Raw genomic sequence first — 25,339 nt, 5'->3', positions numbered from 1 at the left:
AAAAATGTATGCTAACAAAAACAAAGTCTGCGTAAGACCCCAAATTTGCATCTGATTTTCCTGAGAACCAACGCAATCAGGGAAATATGAAAAGCTGTTCAGTCCTCATTATTGTAAAGGAGAAATAACACCAGTTCCTGACTGGAGAGAAATGTTTTACTAGTACCAAACACGAAAGCAAGTTCAGCCACCATGTTGGAACTTAAGTAGAAAACACTGAGTTATATAATGAACTCAATAGTTTATATAATGAACTCAATAGTTTATATAATATATATATATATATATATTATATATATATATATATATATATTAAAATATATATAATATATAATAGTTTATATAATGAACTCAATAGTTCAAGCATGAGTTTTAAACACGTGTCTACATACACACAAACATACGCACACACCTTCAACAAAAGAACAAGACTGAGCTCAGTAAGGAGACATTTTAAAAGGCAAAACAACTGATTTAATCCCAACATTGAACTCTGATGCAATTCATCAAAATAGGTTCCTGAGCTTTTTTTCCCCCCTAATCCCCCCAATTCAAGTTAAATGAAAGCCCCAGTAACCCAAACCACTTGTTTGGCAAGGAGATATATTATAGCTAACCACAGACACACTAGATTGCAGGCAAGTGGTTTTGAAAATGCTGAGATAATATAAGTCCTCAAATCAGAAGTACTACTTTAATATCACAGACCATCTGCATCATTATCAGAGACCACAGAGTAACTGGGTAACTTATTGGAAAAGTGAAACTGGCTGAGTCAGAAATTTCCATCAGACAGGGTAAAAGACTGAGGGTGAGAGGAATACTGAAAAAAAAAAAGGGAAGAAAAGTAGCAGGGTGGAAACAGCAGTTTTTACTCATCCTTGTAGAACTGCTGGATAGAGATAAGACTTTCCATTAGGAAATATCTGACTCAAGTTTTCATAAATGATTAAAAATACCCACAAACACAAACAACCTCACAAGCTTCCTGGGCTACAGGCATAAACTTTATGGACTGGTGCTTTGAAGCCAAACCTTTTTGTGTTGGCAGTAACAGAAGAAAAAAGTTACCCAAGAAAAATTACAACTCTCCAAAACCCCAAGTGAGGTGCATTCACATGGTCCAATGTTGGATGGAACATGTATTAGAAAAGACTGCCCTAAACTGAACCAAATCTGTATGTTCTATCCAACCATCATTATTCTATCCACTAGGGTCACAAAATTTTTTTTCACACCATATATGGTAGCCACTAGTCACACATAGCTATTTCTTTAAATTAACCAAAATTAAATTATAAAAATTCAGTTCCTCAGTCTCATGAAAAACATTTTCAGTGCTAAATGCCTTATGGGGCTGGTGCTTACCATTTTGGACAGTGAGGGATACAGAGTATTTCCACCTTCACAAAAGTTCTGTTGGACAACACTGCCCTAAACAATAATCACAGTATGACAGAAAGGACAGTGTCAATTTAGACAACTGGACCACTCAGCAGCATTTAAAACCATTTTAATCGTGTGTGTGTGTGAGAGAGAGAGAATGCATATTTATATTTTAACCAACAGATATAACTCGCTTTGCCAGTATGGACAACCAAGGGTCCTGAATATATTTTTAGCCTTGTAGTAGCTACTGATTTAACTTCAGAGTGCATTATTTCTCCTATGCTTCTTTTTTCTCAGCCTTAAGGTGGTGGTAGTTTTGCTAACCTCAACCGGTTGAAAAGAATAAGAGTTGTTGTACATCTATCAAGTAACCACTGTGCAGATACAGTCACAGAAACAAAGTGAACAAATATCCTCTTGGAAAGGAAAGTGAGCTGTTAATTCAATATAGTTAAGGGAATTCGATTCTGTGAAATACAACTACTACTGAATAACCTACCAGATCTCTAATACCTTACAGATCATTTACCAAAGAACTGTGGATTCTCATTAGCAAATTATGCATTTGTGAATTTCAATTGGCTTGTAAAATTAAACCGATCATAATCAGAGGAGTCTTCTCCTAAAAGTACTGTCTCTGGTACCTTCCTTAAAGAACAATTATATTTTACATGGGTGTTCCACTTCAGAATAATTCAGGAATATATGAATTTACACAGCAGTTAAATATGTAATTACTCTTACTATCATAAAAATGATTAAAAAGGAAGCACTCCTGCTTTAAAATGATTCAGTTGATTTCTAAATAGATTTATAAAATTTCATAATTAAACATAGAAAGATGACTATCAAAATTACACTTACAAAAAAATGAAACTCTTAAACAGTGTTAGAATTCTGTAGTACACTGCACAGAGCATTGGTAATGAGATATTCAGTGAATACTTACTGCATACAGAGGTACTACAGTATAACCAAGAGTACGCTTACCTAGATTCTAATCCTGGCTCTAACACTCACTAGATGAATAATCTTGAACAAATTAATATCACTTACATTTGCTCCCCTGTAATATGAGAGTAATAATAACAACTGTAAGTACTTAAGCATTGCAGGAAATTTTCTTTTTTAAGAAAAGTACTCACAAATTATTCTGATGGAGATAAACCTTCTATGTAGAAAACAATAGGCCACTGATAACCACAGGGGTCTTCAAAAGGGTAAAAACCCTTAGACAAGCAGTAGCAGACAATTTTTTCAAAGCAATTTTCCACTATGAATATCCTGGTAGTAAAAATTTATTTCTTTTATTTTCACCCCATGTATCCCTAAAGAAACTCCGACCTTCTGTCCCTCTATTTGAATGGCACTTTTCCTGGCACTTAAGCCCTCAGATGGTTTGGCAGCCCTCAAATGGTTTGGTTTCTCTGTTTGCCTTAGCCTAGAAAGAAAAGCCACCCATCTCCTTAAACCTCTGCAGGATAAACCCAGTCATGCCCATTAAAACCCAAAAGATCACATCAAGCCAACTTAAGTACAAGTTTACACCAAGGGAAGAAAAACCATTTTGGTTTATTGGCTTCATATGACAAGTTTCCTTAAGTACTAGCTACTGCAAGTTCTATTTATCTTTGAACTTTCAACTTCTCTTCTGCAAGTAGATACTTTAGCTAGCACTTTCTTTCTTATTAGGATTCGTAAACTCATTTCAATTTCAAAAGATTGAGAGCACAGTAATACTCAAAATTAAAAAAAAAAACTTAAAAAATTGCTCATGGGATAAGTAGGTATGGGAAAAATATTCTCTTACCATCTTGTTCCCATAAAGCAAATTGCAACACTCACAGTTCCACTGTGGTAACCATTTGTCAGAACTCTACACTCATTTCCAGTAATCTTGGATAATGTAAATCTGAAAGTATGCACATAAAATAAATGGGCAAGTCTTGAGATTTCTGGAATTCTACTCTGATATGCTGCCATATGCTCAATAATTGGTTATGTTTACTGACTAGACTGTGTTTTTCTAAAAGGTATCTTGAGATCATGGGTACATTCCTAGGATCAACTCAGTTTTTACACTTACTAGGGGAATGCCTCCCCAGAAGACCAGGAGATTTCTCTTACAAGCAGGCTTACATTAAAAGCAGATTTCATCTCCTAGAAATACTCTATACAGAAGAAGGTAATGAACCAACAGCAAACTGGAAAAAACAAGCCTGTGTTCCAGAGTACACCCAGAAACTTCCTAAGCAGATAACAGGGAGTTGTGCATAGATTTTAAGAAGGGATTCTGTCAACCACTTTGATTCTCCATGCAGTTCATCAGAGGGGATATTTTACTTTATTTCTTTTCTTTTTGAGAAAGAAACCTGTATTCACCTTTGTGGTATTATAGTTAGATGTGAACTTCTGATGGTTCTCTATTACCAAAGAAGGCTGGACACTCAGTTAGTGTTATGGGAAGAGAGAAGCAAAAACTGAAGTTTAGTAATAAACTCCAATAAGAAAGAAGCTGAGATTTCTTCAACAATACAAAAGTGAACAGAGTACATAAAATGGCATCATGGTTCTGATTTGGATTTTGCCTAATGTTTAAAGAGTATTTCAGAGAAGAAAAAACAACTTTGGAGCTATACAGATCAGGATTCAAATATTGCTTTCTTATTGGCTAAAAGATCTTAGGCAAGTTATTTGATCTCTTTGAGCTTCAGGTTCCTCATCTGCAAAATGAGGATAAATGTTGTGAGGACTAAATTAGGTAAGTGAAGGGCCAGAGAAAACATCTGTCACTCAGTAAAAGGAAGTTCAATAAATGGAACTTCCAATTATTACTGGCATCATCAGAGTTAATGGATTCTTATAATTATTTATTTTCTATTAAGTACTTCTTTTAGTCAGGTCCCACTAAGTCCCTGATTAATACAGATCTATCATTTCTGTAGTATAGAATCTATAATGGAATAAGCAATCACTACTTCCTTTTATGAATGTATGGAAATGTTTCCTGGCAAGAAATTACAATATAATCAACAGCTGACTACATTTCAATAGCTCTTTCTAACTTCATATGTTTTCTCATGAGGGAGAACATGTTTGCTATACATACGCATTGTGCACCTGAGTTAAAAGGAAATCAATGTGTCTAGAATGTTTAATAAGCTCCACCACTCCAAACTTTTTTCAGTTGAATGTCCAGGATTAGAAAGCAAAGTAGAATTCTATGTGAAAGTCATGTAATTATAATTTACTAAAATAGAAGAATCATCAAAGTATCACCATCAAGAATGGTAGGAGAGTAGACTGTTGAGAAGAAGTGCAGCCATCAAAATCTAAACAAAATATTAACGTGTAAATTTAAAATACAGCATGTCTAAAACAAGATGAATTTTCCTAATTTCTGTTCCTTGAATACGCTAGTAAAAGCTTTCTGCCAAATCCACATGGCATTTTGGTATCTTACTATAAGAAATGTAGATATCTCTTTCCCAATTTATAGAAATATAATGGCCTTATTGTAGCATATAAGGAACAAACAGGTTGAAGTACAAACAGCCCAGTTCTTCATTCCAGATACTGGTCAGAATTTTAGTTCTGGCTCTGTCAACAGCTCACCAAGTGACCTTTGACAAGTCACTTTCCAAATCAGAACCTCAGTGTCCTGACCTATAAGGAAACAGTCCAAATTATTTTTAAGAACTCCTCCAACTTAGATATAGGGTAGTATGAAATTTAGTCGATTCAGTATAAGTAATATATATTTGTCTCTTGGATACAAACACATCATCTAAAACGTCATAACCACAGCCTATATAAAAGACTATCCATACAGGATGACTGTTATGTTAACTTTCTCCTGTACCAAATATTGCTTTCTTCATTGCTGTTGTTGGTTTTACCATTTCTACCATACAAAATGGCAAACATCTGCTTTTATCCATCATATTTTATGTATAGTAGCCTTAACCACCAATAAATCTTAAAGTAACCTTTTGTTCAATCTAGTGACTTATAAAAAGGTAGACATCCTGTCTCAACTAGCAGTTCTCACAGAGCCTTCAGTATCATGGTAAAATGAGACCATGTTATCATTTACTGTCCAATGAATGCAACTGTGGACTGTACTATTTACTAAAAGGTTAACCTGGGGCCAGATGAACAGAGTACAGTCTGGGAAAGCAAACACCCTCAATATTCAGAAGTCTTCTTGAAGATCACCAAATTTAAGTTCAACTAGAATGTGTTCTAAATGCCTTGGATTTCTCTATGTATTGTTACTGAAGCTGGCTTCAGTATAGTATATTTGGTTATCCTGTAGTATATTTGGTTATCATGTAATTCCCCTGAAGAGGAAGTGAAAGAAAATCAGGGGCAGCCTGCATCTGTGAACAGGAAGACAAGCTGTCCAAATACTTTTCTGCTCTAGAGAATTGATTCACTTGTCTCACTTGTTTAAGAATTCAAAGTCATTTTGATGATTTTTAAAAACTGCTACATCTACCTAGAAGTATAAATTGGTTTTTGTAGCACTGTATGTTTTTAAAACAGTGTTAACTTCTAATACACCATATGAAGCTGAAAGAGACTAAGCAGTATGCCCTAATTTAGAAAACCATCCTAAAATAAGTATGAATTAAACATATCCACCCCCAAAGCAAAAATTCTTGAGGTCTTTTGCTCACGCTTTCCCACCCTCTCTTGATCATAAACCATACCAGGTTTATAATCTGCACATTCATCTTTTTAGTTTCCAACTCAAAATATTCAGATTCTTCACAGTCAGGACCTCTATAATCAAGAACTTAAAAAAATACATGTTACATGTGACCTGTTTAGTTAAAACTTTATAAGAACCTTGACCCCTTTACCTAAAAATAAATCTAAAGGAGAAAACAGTAAACATAAAAATTCTGAATAGAATCCAATACCATCTAAGAAACTAACTGAATCCTTTAGTAACAGCAACAAAATGATACCATATCACAATCCTGGAAAATGTACACACTTGAACAGGGTCTTACTTAACTAAAATCAATCCATAAACAGGTAAAATCATTGCTTCCAAAGGAGCCTACTCTGTGTTTTGGCCTTGAGTTAACCTTAACACCAATCAGTCCCCTACAGACATTTCATAGATGGGGAAATTTCATGCAACAAAAAGTAAAAGCGATTGCTTCTAATCCTCTATTCCTATCCCAGTGAATTCATGCAAATAATCATGGCTCTTATTCTAGTGTCATTAGTTCAGTTAGCTCAGGTCAGTCTGCCCACTGAACATAAGCTGTCAGATACTCTGACAAGTTTTCTGGAGTATCTCCTATGTGTAAGGATCCCCAAGAAGTACTGAGATAGTCAGCTACCAGTCTTGTCTTGATAGAGAGCTTGCAGACCAATACAGAGGATGAGACATGTTGCTTAAGGAAGTAAGTTAAAGAGATACACAGGAAAGAAACAGGGTAGACTTAACAAAGAATCAGCATTTGAGTTGGGCCTGGGGAGATGGTGAGAGGATAGAAATATACTATATTTAGATAGTATAGAAGGAAATACCATGCAGAGGATTAGGGCTCAAATAACAATGGTCTGGAAAAAAGGAGAAGTTGGAGTACTTTAGGGTAACTTGAACAGTAATATCACTGAGACTGAATGCATAACACCGCATTTTGCAAAATACTTTCATATCCATTTCTTCAATTAACTCTCATGGAAAGTCCATATGTTAGACATAGTAAATATTATCTCCAATAAACAGATAAGGAAAGTGAAGCTTAGAGATATTGAGTGTTTTCTGAGTCCTTACATCAAATGAGTAGGAAAGATGAGATGTGAAACCAAGGCTTAACAAGTCTAGGTTCAAAGTACTTCCCTTTCCAAAGAAGTCAGTCTGCTTAAGTTAAATTTTATACAAGCTTGCTTTCAATCTGGACAAATTATTTAATGTATCAGTAAACAAGAGCAAATACTGCAAAATAATTCTAGGAGGAGCTCAATTCCTTAAAAGATACACAGCAGAAATGTACAGAGTAAAATGGTAGCCTCCTACTCTATTTAAGATGAAGAAAATGACAGTTATATTACATACAGCCAAGTAAGTAGGAATCAGAAATGTGTGCATTTCTTACCTCCCTTCAATTGCACAAATCTTTTCAACACCCATTCTCCACATTCAGGGGGAATAAATGGGGAGAACCAATAAACAGGAAACAAAAAGAAAACTAACTAATTAACAGTAGAATTTTCGGGGCTTCCCTGGTGGAGCAGTGGTTGAGAGTGTGCCTGCTGATACAGGGGACGCGGGTTCGTGCCCCGGTCCGGGAAGATCCCACATGCCGCGGAGCGGCGGGGCCCATGAGCCATGGCCGCTGAGCCTGCACGTCCAGAGCCTGTACTCCGCAATGGGAGAGGCCACAACAGTGAGAGGCCCGCGTACTGCAGGAAAAAAAAAAAAAAAAAAGCACAGTAAACTGGAGTCTATCAATAATAGCTCCCTAACCATTTTCTAAACCTCCAGCTTGTCCCCTCCAATATACACACATAGCCAAAATGATCTTTCAAACATTAGCTCTGTGGAGTTTTAATGGGGTAACTTACAAGGGGAAAAGAAAAGAAGAAATGCTTCATGGGTACACTAAAGCCCAATTTAAAATAATGAGGTCTGACCATGGAAAACTGGGAAAACAACAGAAGCAGACATGGCAAGTTAGAATCCAGCAATCACTGGCAGGATAAGGAACCGTTTGTAAGCAAAGCCAGAAAGTGATCTGTAAATGCAGACACTGAGAGTGCACAGTCCTTTCCAAAATAGCTGCTGGCAGATGTCAGGCCAAACTCAACGTGCAGATGAGAGGATATGAATCTTAATCAAGTTCCTTGTTTCTCTTCCTCTACTTCTGGTTTCCCATCTAGACAATAAAAACGTTTTGAAAGTATTTGCCAACCGTAACATTCTGTATTTTGCTGAATTTCATAATATGAAAGACAAAGCTAATATTTTAAAGTATTTGGTGGGAAGTGCTACTCAAAAATTAGTGAATTTAGTACCTAAAGTGAATCATGGACTCCTCTATATAGTCAATAGGCAAAAAAATTCATTGATGGGGAGGCAATGAAGAGGGAAAGATATCCTTGTAAGTCATTCGTGCTTTTACTATATGCAGTTAAAAGTCCTGGAGTAATGCTAATGGAAAGTGACTCAGTCTTTATGACTCATTAGAAAAATAAAAGCCAAAAAAGTCCAGTGGGGACTCCCCTGGTGTTTGGTCATTGAGAAGCTGTATCAGGACTAGAAATGCCCATCACACACTAAGCCTTCAAAGTTTAGTGGTTAATCAACCTAGGTACTTCTGATACAAGTTTCCAAGAAGACAAAGTGACAAAGTGAATGAAGATTCATGCATATATTCGTAACATGTTTTGAAGAGAGCCAGTAACAAGTAACAAGCTAAGAATCATAAGCAAACTTTTTAGAAGTTGAACTTGTTTACTCATGCACTTCACTCATGAAAGCCCCACAGATCCTTACTCAGAGCTGGCATATGGATTATTCTTACTTTACATAAGATTTCTACCTTGACAATCAATTGTGAAGTCCCTAGAAATGTATATGGAGAGCACATTTTCTTCTTAAAAAAAAGTAAAATAAAAATCAGGATGTAAGCCTGTACTTTTAAAAGTCACTACAAAAATCAAACATGCTACACGAGTTCAGCCAATAATAGTCCCTGACAGCGCACCACTATAATTAAAGAAAAGTTTTGATAAATGTTCATAGTGATAACTGAAATATCAAAAAAGATTAAATAGGGAAGTTTTTAAAATGGTTTCACTGAAATGGTCCCAAAGAAATTATTGTTTTTCCACAAAGTACCAGATAGTAAAGAATTTAAGCTTTGCTGATCATAGTCTCTGTTACAATGACACTCATCTCAGCATCTGCAGCATGAAAGCAGCCACAGACAATATGTAAACAAATGAGCAAAGTTATGTTCCAACAAAACTTTAGGCATTGAAATTTGAATTTCATATCATTTTTACCTGTCACAAAACATTCTTCTTCCTTTTTTTAATCATTAAAAAATGTAAAGACTGTCTTCAGCTCACTTGTATAAAAACAAGCGGTGGCCCATAGGCCATAGTTTGCAAACCCCTATCTTAGAGGAACTAATTTCAATTACTAAAAGGAAAAAAAAAATGCTGCCCATTCTTTAACCCTGATAAAGAAATGAGTTGCCAATGCAAAAGCTTAAAAAAATTAGAGTAGGGTAGGATCAATCCCTGCATTAGGGTGGACACAGTATTCTTAGTCATATGTTCCAAATGTCTATTGTAAGTCCAAGAGTATAATCTAGATATAAAAAACTACAGATTCCTGGGATCATCTCCAAGAGATTCAGCTGATATCAAGTAGGGCAGGAATATGTTTATAGCAAAGCTCCCCACATCATCCTAATGTTGCACCAAAGTTTAAAGACCACCGACATTTTCAAAATATTTATCTGATAAAAGACTTGAATTCAGAATATGTAAAGAACCCTCAAAACTCAATAAAAAGACAACAGTCTGATTTTTTTTTAAGGCAAAGCTTAGAACACACACTCCTTTGACAAAAGATATGAGAATAGGAAATAAGCACAAGAAAAGAGGCTCCAATCATTAGTCATTAGAGAAATGCAAATTAAAGCCACATAAGATAATATTACACTGTTAAAATTTAGATCACACAGCTATGAAACAACAAAACCAGAATTTAAACCCTTAAAAAAATAGTTAAAAATTAAAAAAATATATATCTTGACAATGTAAAGTGCAGACAAGGATGCAGAGCAATTGTAGCTCACATACATTGCTTGTGGGAATGCAAAATGGTACAGGCCACTTTGAAAAAGTTTGGCAGTTTCTTATAAAGCTAAACATACATTCACCATATGACCCAGTAATCCTACCCTAGGTGCTTACCCAAGAGAAATGAAAACATGTTCACCGCAAAAAAAAAACCTGTATACAAATGTTTACAGAGACTATTTATAACCACCAAAAGTGAAAACACCCCAATGTTCGTCAACCAGCGAATGGATAAGCAAATAGTGGTACAGCCATACACTGGAACTCAGCAATAAAAAAGAACAAAATTACTGATACACACATGATATCAGATGTATTATGCTAAGTGAAAGAAGCCAAACTCAAAAAGCAACTTATTGGATGATCCCATGTATATGACATTTTTGTAAAGGCAAAACTATAGCGATGGCAAATACATCAACGGTTGGTGGAGGTGGGGAAAAGGATAAGGGTGGAGCAGTCTGGGGGTTATGTAACTGTTCTGTATCTTGATTGCTGTGGTGGGTACAAGACTATATACATTTGTCAAAACTCAGAACTGCATACTAAGAAGGATGAGTTTTTACTGTACATGAATTACACATCAATGAATTTGACTAAAAAGAAAAAAACACTGATATACAACAAGCAAGACTGGTTTTACATTGGTTCTGGTTTATCAGAAAGTTTTCAATGCTTTTATGTCAGTGTATGGTTACCAACTATTATGTGAAGACCTACATATCTTAATGTGTGTGTTTATGTGTTTTATTGATAATAATGACCAAAAAAATAGTTCTTTTGAGTATGCATGTTTGTCGTGTCCTTTTAAAAGTAGTATCTAGGAACTCTTTTGTACTGGTTTCTAAATTCAAACATCTGGGAATAAATAATCTAAATAATTCCCAATGTATATAAGACCAATGTTCCTTTGTAGGTCTTATTTAGGATCTAGGGTATCCTAATTTTACAGGTTTGAAGCACAGGACAGCTTTAAATAGGTCATCAGTTATAAACATTAACCCAATAGCCCTTCCAGTGGCTACATCTGAAACTGCAAATGTAGTTGTGATAAGGTTTATTTTTTCCCTTTATAGGTCGTAGTTATTTTTTATTTTTATTTATTTATTTTTTTTTGCAGTACATGGGCCTCTCACTGCTGTGGCCTCTCCCGCTGCGGAGCACAGGCTCCGGACGTGCAGGCCCAGCTGCCATGGCCCACAGGCCCAGCTTCTCCGCGGCACGTGGGATCTTCCCGGACCGGGGCACGAACCCGTGTCCCCTGCATCGGCAGGCAGACTCTCAACCACTGCACTACCAGGGAAGCCCAGGCTAGTTAATTTTAAAATACACTCCTGTACTTAGAGAACTGGGATTTCAAGCAGAGTTTACTTAAGTTTTGTGGTAGCACACTGCTTTTTTGTTACTGAGGCAAAAATTCATTTATCTCAATCAAAACTCTTATGTTCCTGAAAAGAACTAGAGAAAAGACCATAGCCTATGGCTTTCTTTATTTCCCTAATATGTTTAAACTTCTTAAAATGTCCAAGCCTCTAAACATTAGCCCCTTCAGCTGAGTGTACCAGAGAAGAAATGCATTTTCTAGGTAGAAAAAAAACACTGAGGCAGGAGTATGACTTCCTGTAGTTCATCCAGTAATTCATTTGCTGGATCGAAATAAAAACCTAAAAAAAAAAAAAGCTTTTAATTAAAAAATAAAATGAAACCTATGTTAACTCATTAACATTCATATCAAACATTATCCCTAAAATAAGTTGAGAAAAATCTCTGGAATTGTTTTGTCATTCATTATTTTTATTCCACTGTTTTAAATGACAGTATTAATGAAATACATGAGGAATGATTCTTATGCATCTACAGAATAATTTAAAAGAAAGAGAAGACGAGGGAGAGGGAACAAAGGAAGAGAGAGGAAGGGAGGAGACAGGAAAGGAAGGGGAAGGTGGGAAAGGAGAGAGCAGGGAAGACTGAGCTGTGTGAATACTCAGTTTTGAACATTTCTAATTCTAGGCCCCATGTGACAATTTTTAGATACTTAGCCTCAGCGGTTTGATACAACTCACTTTCCCATCCTGGCTCTCAGATTTTCATCTGGAAAATCTGGCTGGCCTAGATTAGTGGTTTTTAATGCTTTCTACTCTGAGATCCTTTTTTTAAAATAGCAATTAACTTTACAGTTTCCCACAAGGGAGAAGTTGTCCTTTATGTACTTGTTAAAAAAAAAAAAAAGCATTTCTCAAATCATTAAGATAATCTTTATTTTACAATTAACAGCTATTTCATTTTTTAAAAATCACTGATTCATTTAAGAAGGTACTGCATACCTGCATATAGCAATAAACTGAAAGATGTTTTTTTCCCTTATGTGAGAGGCATTCTGGGTGCACGTATGGTATTTCAAGGGTTCTTTACAACAACTCTTTGAACTCTACAGGACTGCGTCTCCACCACAGCGAAGATCAGAGAAGGAAAAACATTAGAAAAATAGATTAAAATTTTTATAAATTTAATAGCAGCACTAAGATACATGATGCCCATGGTTAAAAGGCATTATCTCTGCCCTTTAAGAGCTTATGCTCTGAGGACTTTCCTGGTGGCACAGTGGTTAAGAATCCGCCTGCTAATGCAGGGGACAAAGGTTCAAATCCTGGTCCGGGAAGATCCCACATGCCACAGAGCAACTAAGCCCGTGCACCACAACTACTGAGCCCGCCTGCCACAACTACTGAAGCCCGTGTGCCTAGAGCCCGTGCTCTGCAGCAAGAGAAGCCACTGCAATGAGAAGCCCGTGCACAGCAACAAAAAGTCGCTCCCATTCGCTGTAACCACAGAGAGACTGCATGAAGCAACAAAGACCCAACACAGCCAAAAATAAATAAAAATAAATTTATAAAATAAATATATAAATAAATAAAATAAAATACAAAAAAAGAGCTTATGCTCTGAGAAGGAATATGAAATTATGCCAGAGAGAGGATTCCTAAACTAAAAGGGAGCATCTAGTATTCATGATTTACTCATTCATTCATTCACACATTCAAATATTTGCTGAATCTTTGCTGGCTATGTGAAAGACCTGAAGCCAGATGAGGGTAAAGAAAAGCAAGACACAAACCTCCTAACTCAAGATCTAGCTGAGGTCTCATTAAAAGACAATAACAACAACAACAAAAAAAAAAACTGCTGTGGAATTTTGAAGAAAACAGAAAGTGAGTTTGCCCTGGAGCCAGATAATGCACCTCTCAGAGACCACCATCACATTAGATACCTAGTGTGCGTTCGCGTGTGATATGCTTTAGATCTCTGGGACTACTTGGTTAACTTACTGCACCAGACATAATTTTGTATCCTTCACCTTAAAGTTCTGGATTTATGCCATTAATTTAATTTACCCCATTATGCCACTGGGGTGTCCTGGACCTAAAATGAATCAGTGCTTTCTAGGCATATTTCTGAAAATGTATTAACTTTTGTCTTTCACTAAAGAAAAAGGATTTGCTCTCAGAATAGCTAGCTACCTTTATTTCAAGAAATGTCTCTACCAAGTGCACCAATTTCAGATGCTAATCGTGACTGCACTCAGGTGCACACGTGCCTGCACACACACAGAGTTAACTAACTTTGGAGATGGTGGAAACTTCCAGTTGAAGGACAGTAAGGATATATAACACATAATAAAATTTCTTACTGCTGAAAGGAAAGAAAAAAGGTTAGCCCTGGTAGAAGATGGGAGGGTTGATACATAAGTGCTCAATGGCTAAAAGTGGGAAAACACTAATGACTAAAAAACTGCAAAGGAGTTAATAAACTTTAAAGGGTCTAGAAATGGCTTTGATGGACAGGCTACAACACTCAGACCAAAACTTTAAGGTAATGTAAAACCTCTGTTAGATGGGGGAAAGGGCAAGATTAGTGATTGGTGAGCAATTAAAACTAAGTAGAGAGATGGGAATCAGACTGGAGAGAGCAAAAAAAAGTGGGGAGTCTGGATTGCGGTTTCAGGAAGAACATTCAACAAAGAAGCTAAAATTTACCAAAACTCTAAGCTCGTTAACTAATGAAAAGTGCTCTTTTTTGGGGGGTGGGGTAAAGCTCTGATCTAAACTAAAAAACTTCTGGAATATTGTTGGAACCTTTGTCTATTTGAGAATACCTTTGTCTAGCATTCACAAATTGCATGATGCATTTGAGTTACACATCTACTAATAAAAAAGTGGCTGAGAATTATTTCAAATCTTGTTGCAGAGAGCCTCAAACGTTTCAGAAGAAATAAAGCATTACTACTAAACAATGGCAACAGTATTTCCATTATAAAAAGTATTCAGATGTTCCAAATATGGTTTTAAACCAGAAATAATGATGTGTGTTGACATTTAGTTAGACTTAATTCTTTTCACTGCATAAGAACTCACACATGTCCCTTTGTCTCCTATTTTAAGAGAGATTTCCCAAAGTAAAAATACTGCTGTAGTTATTTTTTTTTAAGGTCTGCCCAAATGACGATTATCTTTGGCCATCTTAAAACTAAATAAGCAGGCATTCGATTTTAACCTAGAAAAAAAAAAAGTTTTCAAATAGTCTCTTTCCCTGATGTCAGCTGCTACCCATGACCTCTGTTGAGAAGTTCACAACAAAAGTCCCAGGGCTCCCCATCCCCTCCTAAAGAAAAGGGCAGTGAGAAGGGACAGACATCCACTGCATTATTCTTCTCAATCTCTATTGGAATCTACCCCATGATCCCAAATTGTAATTGTATATAAAGGTTTAGATTGATAGGAGAAGTAGAGGAGACAGATTTTTAAAACTGGAGTTTAAAAATCTGTGCCAGAATATTAAGCAAATTATTACTAAGCTTCCTTTTCAAACTGAGTTGGAGTTTCAGTATTAAGAAGTCTCAATGTTTGTGTATGTTTTACCCAATCATGGACACCAACTTTATTTTCTTTAATTAGGGTCCAGAAACATCGTTAGGGAGCAACTGGCCATAATTAAGAGTTCTATTAGGGAAAGATACACTTTATTCGATGTGAATACTTCCCAGATCAAAAACCACACCACCATTAGCACATTCCTAGTATAGTGTATCACTTCCTTTGATGATCTTTGAACTAGAAAAATCAGATGCTTACAAAGACAATAATCTTCTCAAAAATTTCGGACCACCTTCAAAGTAAATCAATACTTAATTCTAACTTAATGAAACAGCCACATAAATTTCCTTATCACTTTACCATATCATGTAAACCCGACTGCCAAACACCATGTTGTGCAAAATAAAAGCAATCCAAATGTGTTAAACTCCGGAGTTTAGCAATGGAAAAATTTTGCATTTACAGATGGAAAGTGTTTGTTGAAACCCTTAAGAAAGAATATACTAGAATAAACCATTCATGTCTTGGTTAGAAACCGGAAGACCTAAGAGTAATATAAATGCATGCACAGAAAGTGAGTTTCAAGTTTGTTTCAGGTCACTGACATATAGGGAGCTGGGTAAAATCTTAGCACTACCTGACTAATACTTTACATATTAAGGCTGTGTTTGAACTCCAATTCTCATCCTACTCCTCATCCTCCCCCAAGGAAGCACTACATACTACACAAGGATCACTTTTTCTCTAGAGACATCTCTCCCTCCTCCTCCCCTCCCCCTCCCCCTCCCTCTCCCATACCATAAAGGTTAAGGACAATCTCAAAGACCTGGACTTTCAAAGTGTAAATTTGACTTTCCTATCACTCAGGCTCCAGACTTGGCAGTGTTAAGAAAAGTTCATTTACATATGAATGCCAGAATCTTCACCAAAGCCAGGTTAGGAACTGAAAGGTTGAAAACCACTGTTTGATAAAAATCTCAGGCTTAAGCTCTAACATCCTTCAGGAACAACAGGACAGGCCCAGCCCAATTAAAAATTCTACATAAAATCGCCTAGTGTTTGGAGCTCTGGGACATAAAGCAATCAAGCTTTCTTCGGATTCTGGGGTCAGCCTGAGCACACACAAGCCCCTTTGAATCAAATCAGGTTGGCAATGAAACACGCAGTTCCAAGAAAGCAAAGATTCTTATTTTCAATTCCATATTCCCAAGACAACTAAGACCACAAGAGTCAGCTGAAACAAATAGCATCCACTATAAAGACAATCTCTGCAAGCCCAGATAGCACTCTGGGACTTCCATGCTGCCCAAGGTCAAAATAACAGCCAAAGATCACTAAAGATAAGGCGATCCAGTACCCAAGATCTCAGCTGAAAAAAAAAAAAAATACTTGGTCTGGATGAAGACGAGGAACAAGAAGTCAGTGGGCTACTTGCTAGAAGCCAAGCCAGACCAATACTAATCAATCTTGATTCTTCTGGACCTCAGTATACGGAGCCAGTAAAAATCAAGGTCACAGTGAGTCCCCTGCTCCCCTTTGCTTAGTGCTTTTTGTGAGAAAATGCTTATTTATAGCAGCTTCCCATCCGCTGCTCGCGCTGGGCAGTGCCCAGACTAAACTTTTAAACCTGGAGGAAGGTGGGAAAGTCAGCCAGCCAGACGCAGGGCTAGGAAAAGTAGACAGAAGGAGGGAAGAGTCAAGTTTCAAAACAAAGGCTCCACAAGGAACTGAACGTCAATCCCTCCCCACTTCCTAGCCTTCAACTTAGCTAGACTGGGCCTGAATTTTTAGGAACAGAAATAAGTCAGATGTACCCAGCTCTGGAGCATTCACTAAGGGCATTTCTCTTCCCGAGAACCTTTACACAACCACTTGATGAGGGTGGTGCAGACCTCTCTCCCACAATCTCCTTATGTAGGAGAAAACTGAGGCTCAGAACGAAAGTGACTTGCCCAAGGTCCCACAGCAGAGCCTGAATTCAATCCCCTCCCGGCCAGGGCGGGCCGGCACCAGGTGGGCGCCGAGCGAGAGCCGATGGGGCCGCCGAGACGACGCCCCCGCCGGGAGGGACGCTGGGCTGGGAGCCGGAGGGGCCCCGGCGCGCGCTCCACAGCCCGGCCCCTACCTTCCTTGACTCCCGGCAGCTTGGATTGGTCGATGCTGACTTCAGCCATGTTGGCCCAGGCTCCGGGCTGCCCTTCGCCTCCCGCTTCCCGGCGGCCGGCGGCACCGAGCGCGGCCCGGAGCGCAGCAGGAGCAGCAGCGGCGCCCGACCCGGCGCAAACACCGGCCGGCAGCGCGCGTGGGCCCAGAGGACAGAGCGGGCCGCCGGGCAAGGACTGGCGACAAAGGCGGCGGGAGACGGGCCCCGGCGCAGCAGGCTGGCGGCCCAGCTGCCCCGCCGCAGCCACCTGCTCCCGCGCCCCCAGCCCTGATCGATACCAAATACCCAGAGCCCGGAAATGGACCCGGGCCGGCCGGTACGGAGGGAGAGAGGAGACAGAAAGGCCGGCGGGCGGGCGGGCGGGCCTGGGTGGGGAGGGGGAGGGGAACTGCAGGTCTGTAACCGCAATTGCGAGTGGCTGGCGAGTGCAGATCGGCTCCCGCGGCCGCCTCCCTGCTGTCTCCTTTGTGCCGAGTGACGCGCGCCCGAGGCTGGGGCCCGGCGGTGCCCCCGCCCCCGCGCCCTGCCTCTCTCCCGACGGAGGGTCGCGTCTGTCGGTGTGGGGCTTTGTGTCCTGAAGGCTTCCTCAAAAACGCCGCACGGGTCCCCCAAAACACAGTCGTTACAGGCGCCGGTGTAGTCCCCATTCTGTGAGCTGTTACCACAGGATGCTTTGCTGTGAGACTGGCTCTCTCGGGCACTCTTTGCCTCCTGGGATTAGAGGAAAGATAATACATGGGCGTTAAAAACCTCTACTGCAACGTACAGAACTAAAGAGCAGCTGATCAAAATCTGGGCCAGTTAGGAGAAGAGAGTGTTCACAACCAGCCTGGGGAACTGAGTCATTCATTCATCAGAAATGCATGAATGTCTACCAAGTGTGATTTTTAGGTTCTGAGGGTGATAACAACGTGTGTCAGACATCTCTCTCTTCTGGCATGTCACACATTGGTCTATAATTGTGACATTTTTATCTCCCCGAAATAGCATCTCCTGTCTGCATCTCCTGGCAACAGAATTCTCCCTCCCTATGGGAAGCCCTCCTCAGGAGGGCCTCCTCTCACAAGCTTGTACAACCGAAGAACCTCTCCACCATCAGCAAGCTTCCTCCCTCATCCACATACATTCATCTAAGGATAGGTGTGTGACCAAGACAGGTCAAGCAAAATACTTCTCTGGGGTTATTATATAAAGAAGGACAGATAAGCGTTCTATTTCTTGTGGGGAGGGTTTGCTCTTCCTAGTAGACAATGAAGCCAAACTGAAGACACAAGCAAAGATAAGAAGACATAGAGATGAAGAGGATGTGTTCCGATGTTACCACGATAGCAAACCAGCTGGTCCCTGGAGCAGCTGGGATTCCTGCTGCTCTGTATTCTGGGATTTACCCTCAGCATCCTCTCAATTTAAGCTAGTAATTTTACGATCTTAAACTAGTAAAAGTTGATTTTCTGTCACTCACAGCTCAGAGTCACAGTATGAGAGGCCACATGTAGGAAGTTTTATTTGGACTTGACATTGACTAAGGCCAGAGAAAAATTAAGAAAGATTTTCTAGGCCAGAGGGTGGCAAATCGTGGCCCATAGGCCAAATCCAGCCCACTGGATTTGAATGACTGCTTTTTATGTGTTTAAATGATTACATTTAAGTGGTTATAGAAATAACATAATATTTTCAATTCTGCCTCTTAGGACTCAAATTATAAAATATTTACTCTTGGACCTTTTCAGAAAAGGTTAGACAACCCTATTACTAGGCAGAAAGAACACCCAGTAAATTAAATGTGTAAATAGAAAGGAAGTACTATTAGAAAGGTAGTTTTGTGAGGATTTTTAACTTGCCTGCCTCCTGTGACTTTTTTTTTAACTTCCTGTGGTCATAGAGAATATTTATAATAGCAGTATTGTCTGTTTCCCTCCCCCAAACCCATTGTCTTCACTGCTCTGTCATGCTTTGCCCTCGGAGGCTGACATTTATGAATATATCAGCAGGGCCTCCTTGCCCTTTGGCTTCTTCCTTTTGAGTTAGACTAATGCACAGCACTGGCAGAAGATCAAAAAAGGGAGGAGAGAAATATCAGGGTGTGTATTACACTCCTTTCCTTTATGCTAGGCCAAAATTTTGGTCCTACTGTGTCCCTCTGACTACAATGCCTGTCTAGAGCCCTCCTTCCCATTGTTCCAGCTCTCGTGGGTCTCTAATAATACCATTTATTTCCAGTGCCCCTTCAGGCCTAGGATAGTAATGGCTTCACTGCTGTTCCCTTAACCATACCCACGTCTTTGTAAGTAGTCCCTGCATTTTATTCTTTCCAGTTAAACCGTTTTGAGTGTGGCTTCTGTTTCTTGCCTAGACTGACTAATATGGTTAAGATATGCCAAAGGGTCCTTGCTTTGTTTTCCTTAAAAATATCTACATTTCTTATGATCTTCATAAGATCATAAGCCATATTCATCTATTCATATGATCTCCACTTCCTATTCTCTCATTCTTTCTTGAATCTATTCCAATCATACTTTTTAGCCTCACCGCTCCAAAAACAGCTGTTTTTATTAGAAATAACGATGACCTCCATATTACCAAATCCAGTGGTCAATTCTCAGCCCTCCTCCTATTGGCTAACTATTACAATGTAATAGATATGATTCTGTTCATCTTCTTGAAACATTTTTTGTTTTGGTTTTTGTATTTTTGCTTATCTCATTTAGCTCCCAAGACAGTTCTACACCACTAGCCACTTTGTTCAAAAATTATCCAAACCAATGAAAGCTCATTTTGAGGGTTCTGGATAGTGGTATCTGCCAATTATTGGAGATAGTTATAGGCTAGCAGCTCCACCCAAATTGTTTCTACTAGGTTACCAAAAAAGTATGTCCAAATTCATATATATACACATTTATTAGCAAATAGGTACAAAGTCATAAAACCTGCTCTGAAAACTTAATACAGTCCCAATTCTTTATCCTTTTATAGGTTCTAACTACACAGTCCATAAAAGATTTGTGCAAACACAGCCATTATTTTGGAATCATGCGTTGGGTATCGTTGCACAGATTAAAGGCTGAAAGGCTCTCTTGGTTCTTATACCCTCTTCAAACAAGAGTGGAGAATTTCTTTAAAATATTTCAGTCAATCCACATATCTACATATTTCAAATGCCCCCGATTTTAAATGCATTTTTAATATTCATTAAATTATGCTATAAAAGTTCTGTTATTAATCTAAGATTTTAAAAAATAGCTTAAGTTCTCATAATTTTCTTTAGAGTGTAGCCTTCTGGTAAAATCCTAGGTTACAACACCTGCAGTTTGTATTCCTAGTTAGGCAACTGACCACCCCTAGAATGTACACCAAAACTAAACACACACACACACTCCTATATCACATTCTTTAGGGGTTCCTCCCAATTTCCTAGACCTTTACTTTACTTATTTATTTTTTTGGTGACCACACCATAAGGCATGCAGGATCTTAGTTCCCAGACAAGGGATGGAACCCGAGCTCCCTGCAGTGGAAGCATGGTGTCCTAACCACTAGACTGCCAGGGAAGTCCCTTCCTCGACCTTTAAATGCTGGAGTGTTTCAGACAGCACTTCAGTTCTCAAACTATTCCTTCCTAACTATTCTTACTACTTTGGGTAATTCATTCAGTCTCTTTGCTTTAATTATTAACTCTTGGGTAAATGAAATTGCCAATATGGAACCATTTTGACTGACAATTAATATGGTTCAACCTAATATTCTGACAACTCCAAAATTTATATTTTCAACCCAGACTCTCCCATGAGTTCCATATTCATGTATCCTACTCATATGTTTCATCTTCATTCAAAGGTTTCATTGTCTGTGGTGTCAACTACTGTTGAAAAAATAAGGGCAACAAGGACTGGAAAAGAGGACTTTTGATTTGACATCTAGGTTATTCACAAGGAAAGAGCAATTGTAGAGTTGAGAGCCGGTAACCAGATTACTAAGTTTAAAAAATGAATGAGGACGTTTCAGTAAAGATGGTGGATTGAACCCTATGTATCTAATTCATTCTCTCCTGAAAACCCACTAAAGCCACACTCCCATTGAAATATCAATCAATTTTTAAATTTTTTATTGAGTTATAGTTTATCTACAATATTATATGTTACAGGTATACAGTGTAGTGATTCACAATTTTTAAAGGTTATACTCCATTTATATTTATTATAAATAATGGCTATATTCCCCCTGTTGTACAATATATCCTTGTAGCTTATTGTATACCTAATAGTTTGTAGCTCTTAATTCCCCACCCCTATGTTGCCCCCCCCCCACTGGTAACCACTAGATTGTTCTCTATATCTACAGAATCACCTACATTTTATAATACAAGTCAGAGAATGTCACTGCTTTGCACTTAAATCTCTAGTGGCATCTCATCTTTAGAATACAATCCAAAGTGCTTACCATAATCTGCTAGAATCACCCCTACCACTCTGATTTCATTTCCTTCCTCTTGTACCCTAACTCACTGGCCTTCTCTCATCCCTTCCTCCTTGATTTTCCTCCTAGGCCGTGCATATTCTTGCGACAGGACCTTTCACTTAACTGGTCCCTCTTCCTGGAAAGCCTTCACCCCACCCCACCCCTTGCCAAACAACCTCATGATGTGCTCCCCCAATTTCATTCAAGTATCATTCAAATGCCACCTTCTCAGAGAGACATTTCCTGACCTTATCTAAAATAGTAATCCAATTCCTGTCATTCCATATCTTGTCTTTTTTTTCTATCCAAGTCAGTTAGTTATTCCTGCAGATATTATTTGTTTATATGTTTATTTATTATGTCTGTCCAGTCTAATAAGAGGATTGGAACTTTGCCTATGTGAATTTTTACTGTATCCTAAGTACATAGAATAGTATTGGCACATAATAGCTGTTCACAAAATATGTATTGAATACATTGTTGAATAAAGTATTTGGTAAAGAAGTATTAAAGCAGATCATGACCGTGCTGATCAAACAATAATTTTTAAAGTAAAATTTTAATGTTTCTTTCAAAAATGAGTTTTAAGAAAAAAATCTAGACCTTACTAGACAGTAGACATCATTTAAAAAAAAGAAGTTAGAGAAACAACTGGGTTAAAAAGACAGAAATCTCATTTTGCCAAGAGGAAACATTAGCTTATATACCACCATGTCCTGAAGTCTAACTTTTGTTTACAGGACATTTATTTGTTACATATAAATACATTTCCAGTGTGAAAAAAATAAGGAAAATAAAAAATAAGTATGGATACCACTGTCGTTTGGGAGATTTTTCATGACTACCACGAGAGTGCAGGCAAGAACAGTAATGAAGAAAGTGAGTCTATATGGAGCCAGAGCAAGGGATTCTCATCCAAGAGACTTGGCAGGGACTAAGGTAGGCTTCATATCCAGGGATATTAAGCACACTGGCATAGGTTCTGACTTGTGCAAGGAGGATCATGATCTAATACAGAGCTAAAGCAAGATTCAGCAGTGTGAGCTATGGTAAAACGTTTCTAACCTCTGGGGGACAAATACCTTGTATGCTGGAGTTACTTTCATAAGTTCCACTAATCTATCTATCTATCTATATCTATATCTATATCTATATCTATCTATATATATAGATATAGATATATTTCTAGTTTTTAGATGAACTCAAGTGCATTTGTGATTCATATACAAAAAAATTATTTACAAATGTTACTAAGATCAGCATAGCTTTCTGTGATTATGTATTTTTTTCAACTAAAGTTGACTAAAAAATATTATGTATGGAGGAAGGTCTTAATTAAAAGGAGATCTTCAACCTAGAAAAGATTGGAATCCACTCTTAAAGATGAACCACATAGTCAGGTTTTCTCTAGGAGACCCATAATTTAGGAATCTTCTTTCCACATGTTATTTTCCCCATGATACCTATAACTAAAAGGGCAGGACTATAAATTCAAATTGAGAGAAGGAAACAGATGAACCTGTGTAACTCAAGCTGTCAGCAGTATAATGGTCTTAGTAGATTCTTGGGTAAACACATATAGGGAATTCCTGTCCTATAACACATTTATGAGAGTTTTCAATATTTTGCTTGGCTCTGTGGAGAATGCTTGAAGTATGAAAGCTGTTCAGTGCTAGAGAGAACTGTACTAAAGATATAAAAATATGAATGAGAAGTTTACACATTGACTACAGTGGCTACCTCTGAGTGGTGGGAGAAGGGGAAAGAATAAGGGATGCAGGAAACTGTGAGTAGTAGATTACATTAGCAAAAATGACCACAATATTGATTCTTATCACATGCCCTCTTGCACTATGATGTTGTAGAGCTCCATCAAAACATAGAGTCTAATTCTCCTCGCATTGAATCTGTGCTGGATCTGTTACTACATTGACCAGTAAAACGTGGCAGAAGTAATATTCTGAAACTTGAAAGCTCTGGCATTAAGAAGACTAGGCAATTTCTGTTTTGATGCTCTGAAAGAAGTAAGGTGCCTTGTAAGAAATCTGACTATCCTAATATCTCCTTGTTGTGAGAAGTTCAACTAGCCATGTGGAGAGGCTATCTGTAAGGGAATAAAGATCCCCAGCCTGAACCCCTAGAGGAGTTCCCAATTGACATCCAACACCAAGAAGATTACCAAGCATTTTGGATATGGATCTTCAAAACCCAGCTGAGACATTCCAGATGAAGCCAGGTGGGACAGAGGTAAGCTGTCCTCACTGACCTGAGCCAATTTGTTGAATATTGAACAAAGAAATGAATGTTACTATTTAAAGCTAAGAAGCTGTAGAGTGGTATATTATATAGCAATAAATAACCAAAAAAGTATGTTTCAATTATATCTGTAAAGTTTCAGTTCTTTGAAAAGCCACATATTTGAGACAAATATGGAAAATGTTGACCTTGGTCTGTGTGTCGTGATATTTTCCATTGTTTTCTTTACATACAAAATATCACATATTTAATAATTTGAAACTTAAAAGCATATTTATACTTGCACTTCTTGCTAAGATAGAGTAAATAGTTCCAAACATGTCCTCCAATCCATAAACAAGTATAAAGCTGGAGAAAATGTATGTGGCAATGTTGACAAGTCCTGGGCTTTAGGGAGTATGACCCCTGAGAGAAGAGAAATATATGAAGTGAGCTCCCATGCTCTTATTAACTTTGTAGCTTGGTACAATTTTCCAAGTTTTATAAAGGGAGTGGAGTCCAAGCAGAGTCTCTCTGGGGAGGCATAAAATAGAGTACAAGGCTGCTGATATAATTAGAATTTTTGGGGTAGGGGACTGAAGAAGCAGGAGTTGCACACAGGAGTTCCCAAGTCCTTGGTCAAAGCCTGCACTGCATATCTGCCAGGTGAAACCCTATGAGGCCTAACAGAAAGCAGTTTCCACAGAATAGAGGATGGAATGGCTACTCTAGAGGGCACTAGATGCTGGGAAATGTTAAAGACCCACTCAGAGTGGAGAGACCTCATTAACACATCTGGTATTCAGGTAAGCTACCAAAGAGGCCGTAAGTTTTGTGGATAGCCTACTTGCAAAGGATATTCTGTAGCTAACCTAACACAGTCTAAAACCAAGCTTTGACAGAAGAGCTTCTAGCAAATAACTGCCTGCTGAGACAAAACTCAACAATCAGGTAGAGCCAGGGTCTCACGTTGATGCAGACCTTGCCCACCGAGAAAGGTTCAGGTATACCATTCTAAAGGAAAATCCGGACATCGTTTACCCAAAGAAGTGGAAATGTTTCTGGGCAGGCAGAAATAACCGATGACTGCAGACACGTCCCATGTCCAATCTTTAGAACATTATAAAAGCTCTTTCACTTCCGGGTAAGATGGCGCAAGAGTAAGACGCGGAGATCACCTTCCTCCCCACGGATACACCAGAAATACAGCTACACGTGGAACAACTCCTACAAAACACCTACTGAACGCTGGCAGAAGACCCCAGACCTCCCAAAAGGCAAGAAACCCCCCACATACCTGGGTAGGGCAAAGCGGAGAGATCCCCACACAGAGGATCGGTGCCAAGCGGCACTCACCAGCCCGAGAGGCTTGTCTGCTCGCCTG

General features: G+C 38.5%; 1 protein-coding gene across 3 annotated transcripts in view; it reads right to left on the bottom strand.

The window, feature by feature from the left end:
• CCDC50 (coiled-coil domain containing 50) overlaps positions 1–17,408 on the bottom strand; it is a 66,559-nt gene extending 49,151 nt beyond the window's left edge. The window contains exon 1 of one of the 3 annotated variants that reach the window (XM_081235174.1): positions 17,227–17,408. In XM_081235174.1, the coding sequence (XP_081091300.1) occupies positions 17,227–17,275 (49 nt within the window). In that variant the 5' untranslated portion in view covers positions 17,276–17,408. The remainder of the gene's footprint in view (positions 1–17,226) is intronic. The other 2 variants (XM_081235173.1, XM_081235175.1) reach the window with 2 other exon arrangements.
• Positions 17,409–25,339: the final 7,931 nt, after the last annotated feature.

This window comes from Mesoplodon bidens (genome assembly GCF_964165515.1).
Source record: "Mesoplodon bidens genome assembly, chromosome: 5".
NCBI lineage: Eukaryota > Metazoa > Chordata > Mammalia > Artiodactyla > Ziphiidae > Mesoplodon > Mesoplodon bidens.
Note: the sequence above shows the minus strand (reverse complement) of the source record. Positions and strands in the feature narration are given on the sequence as shown.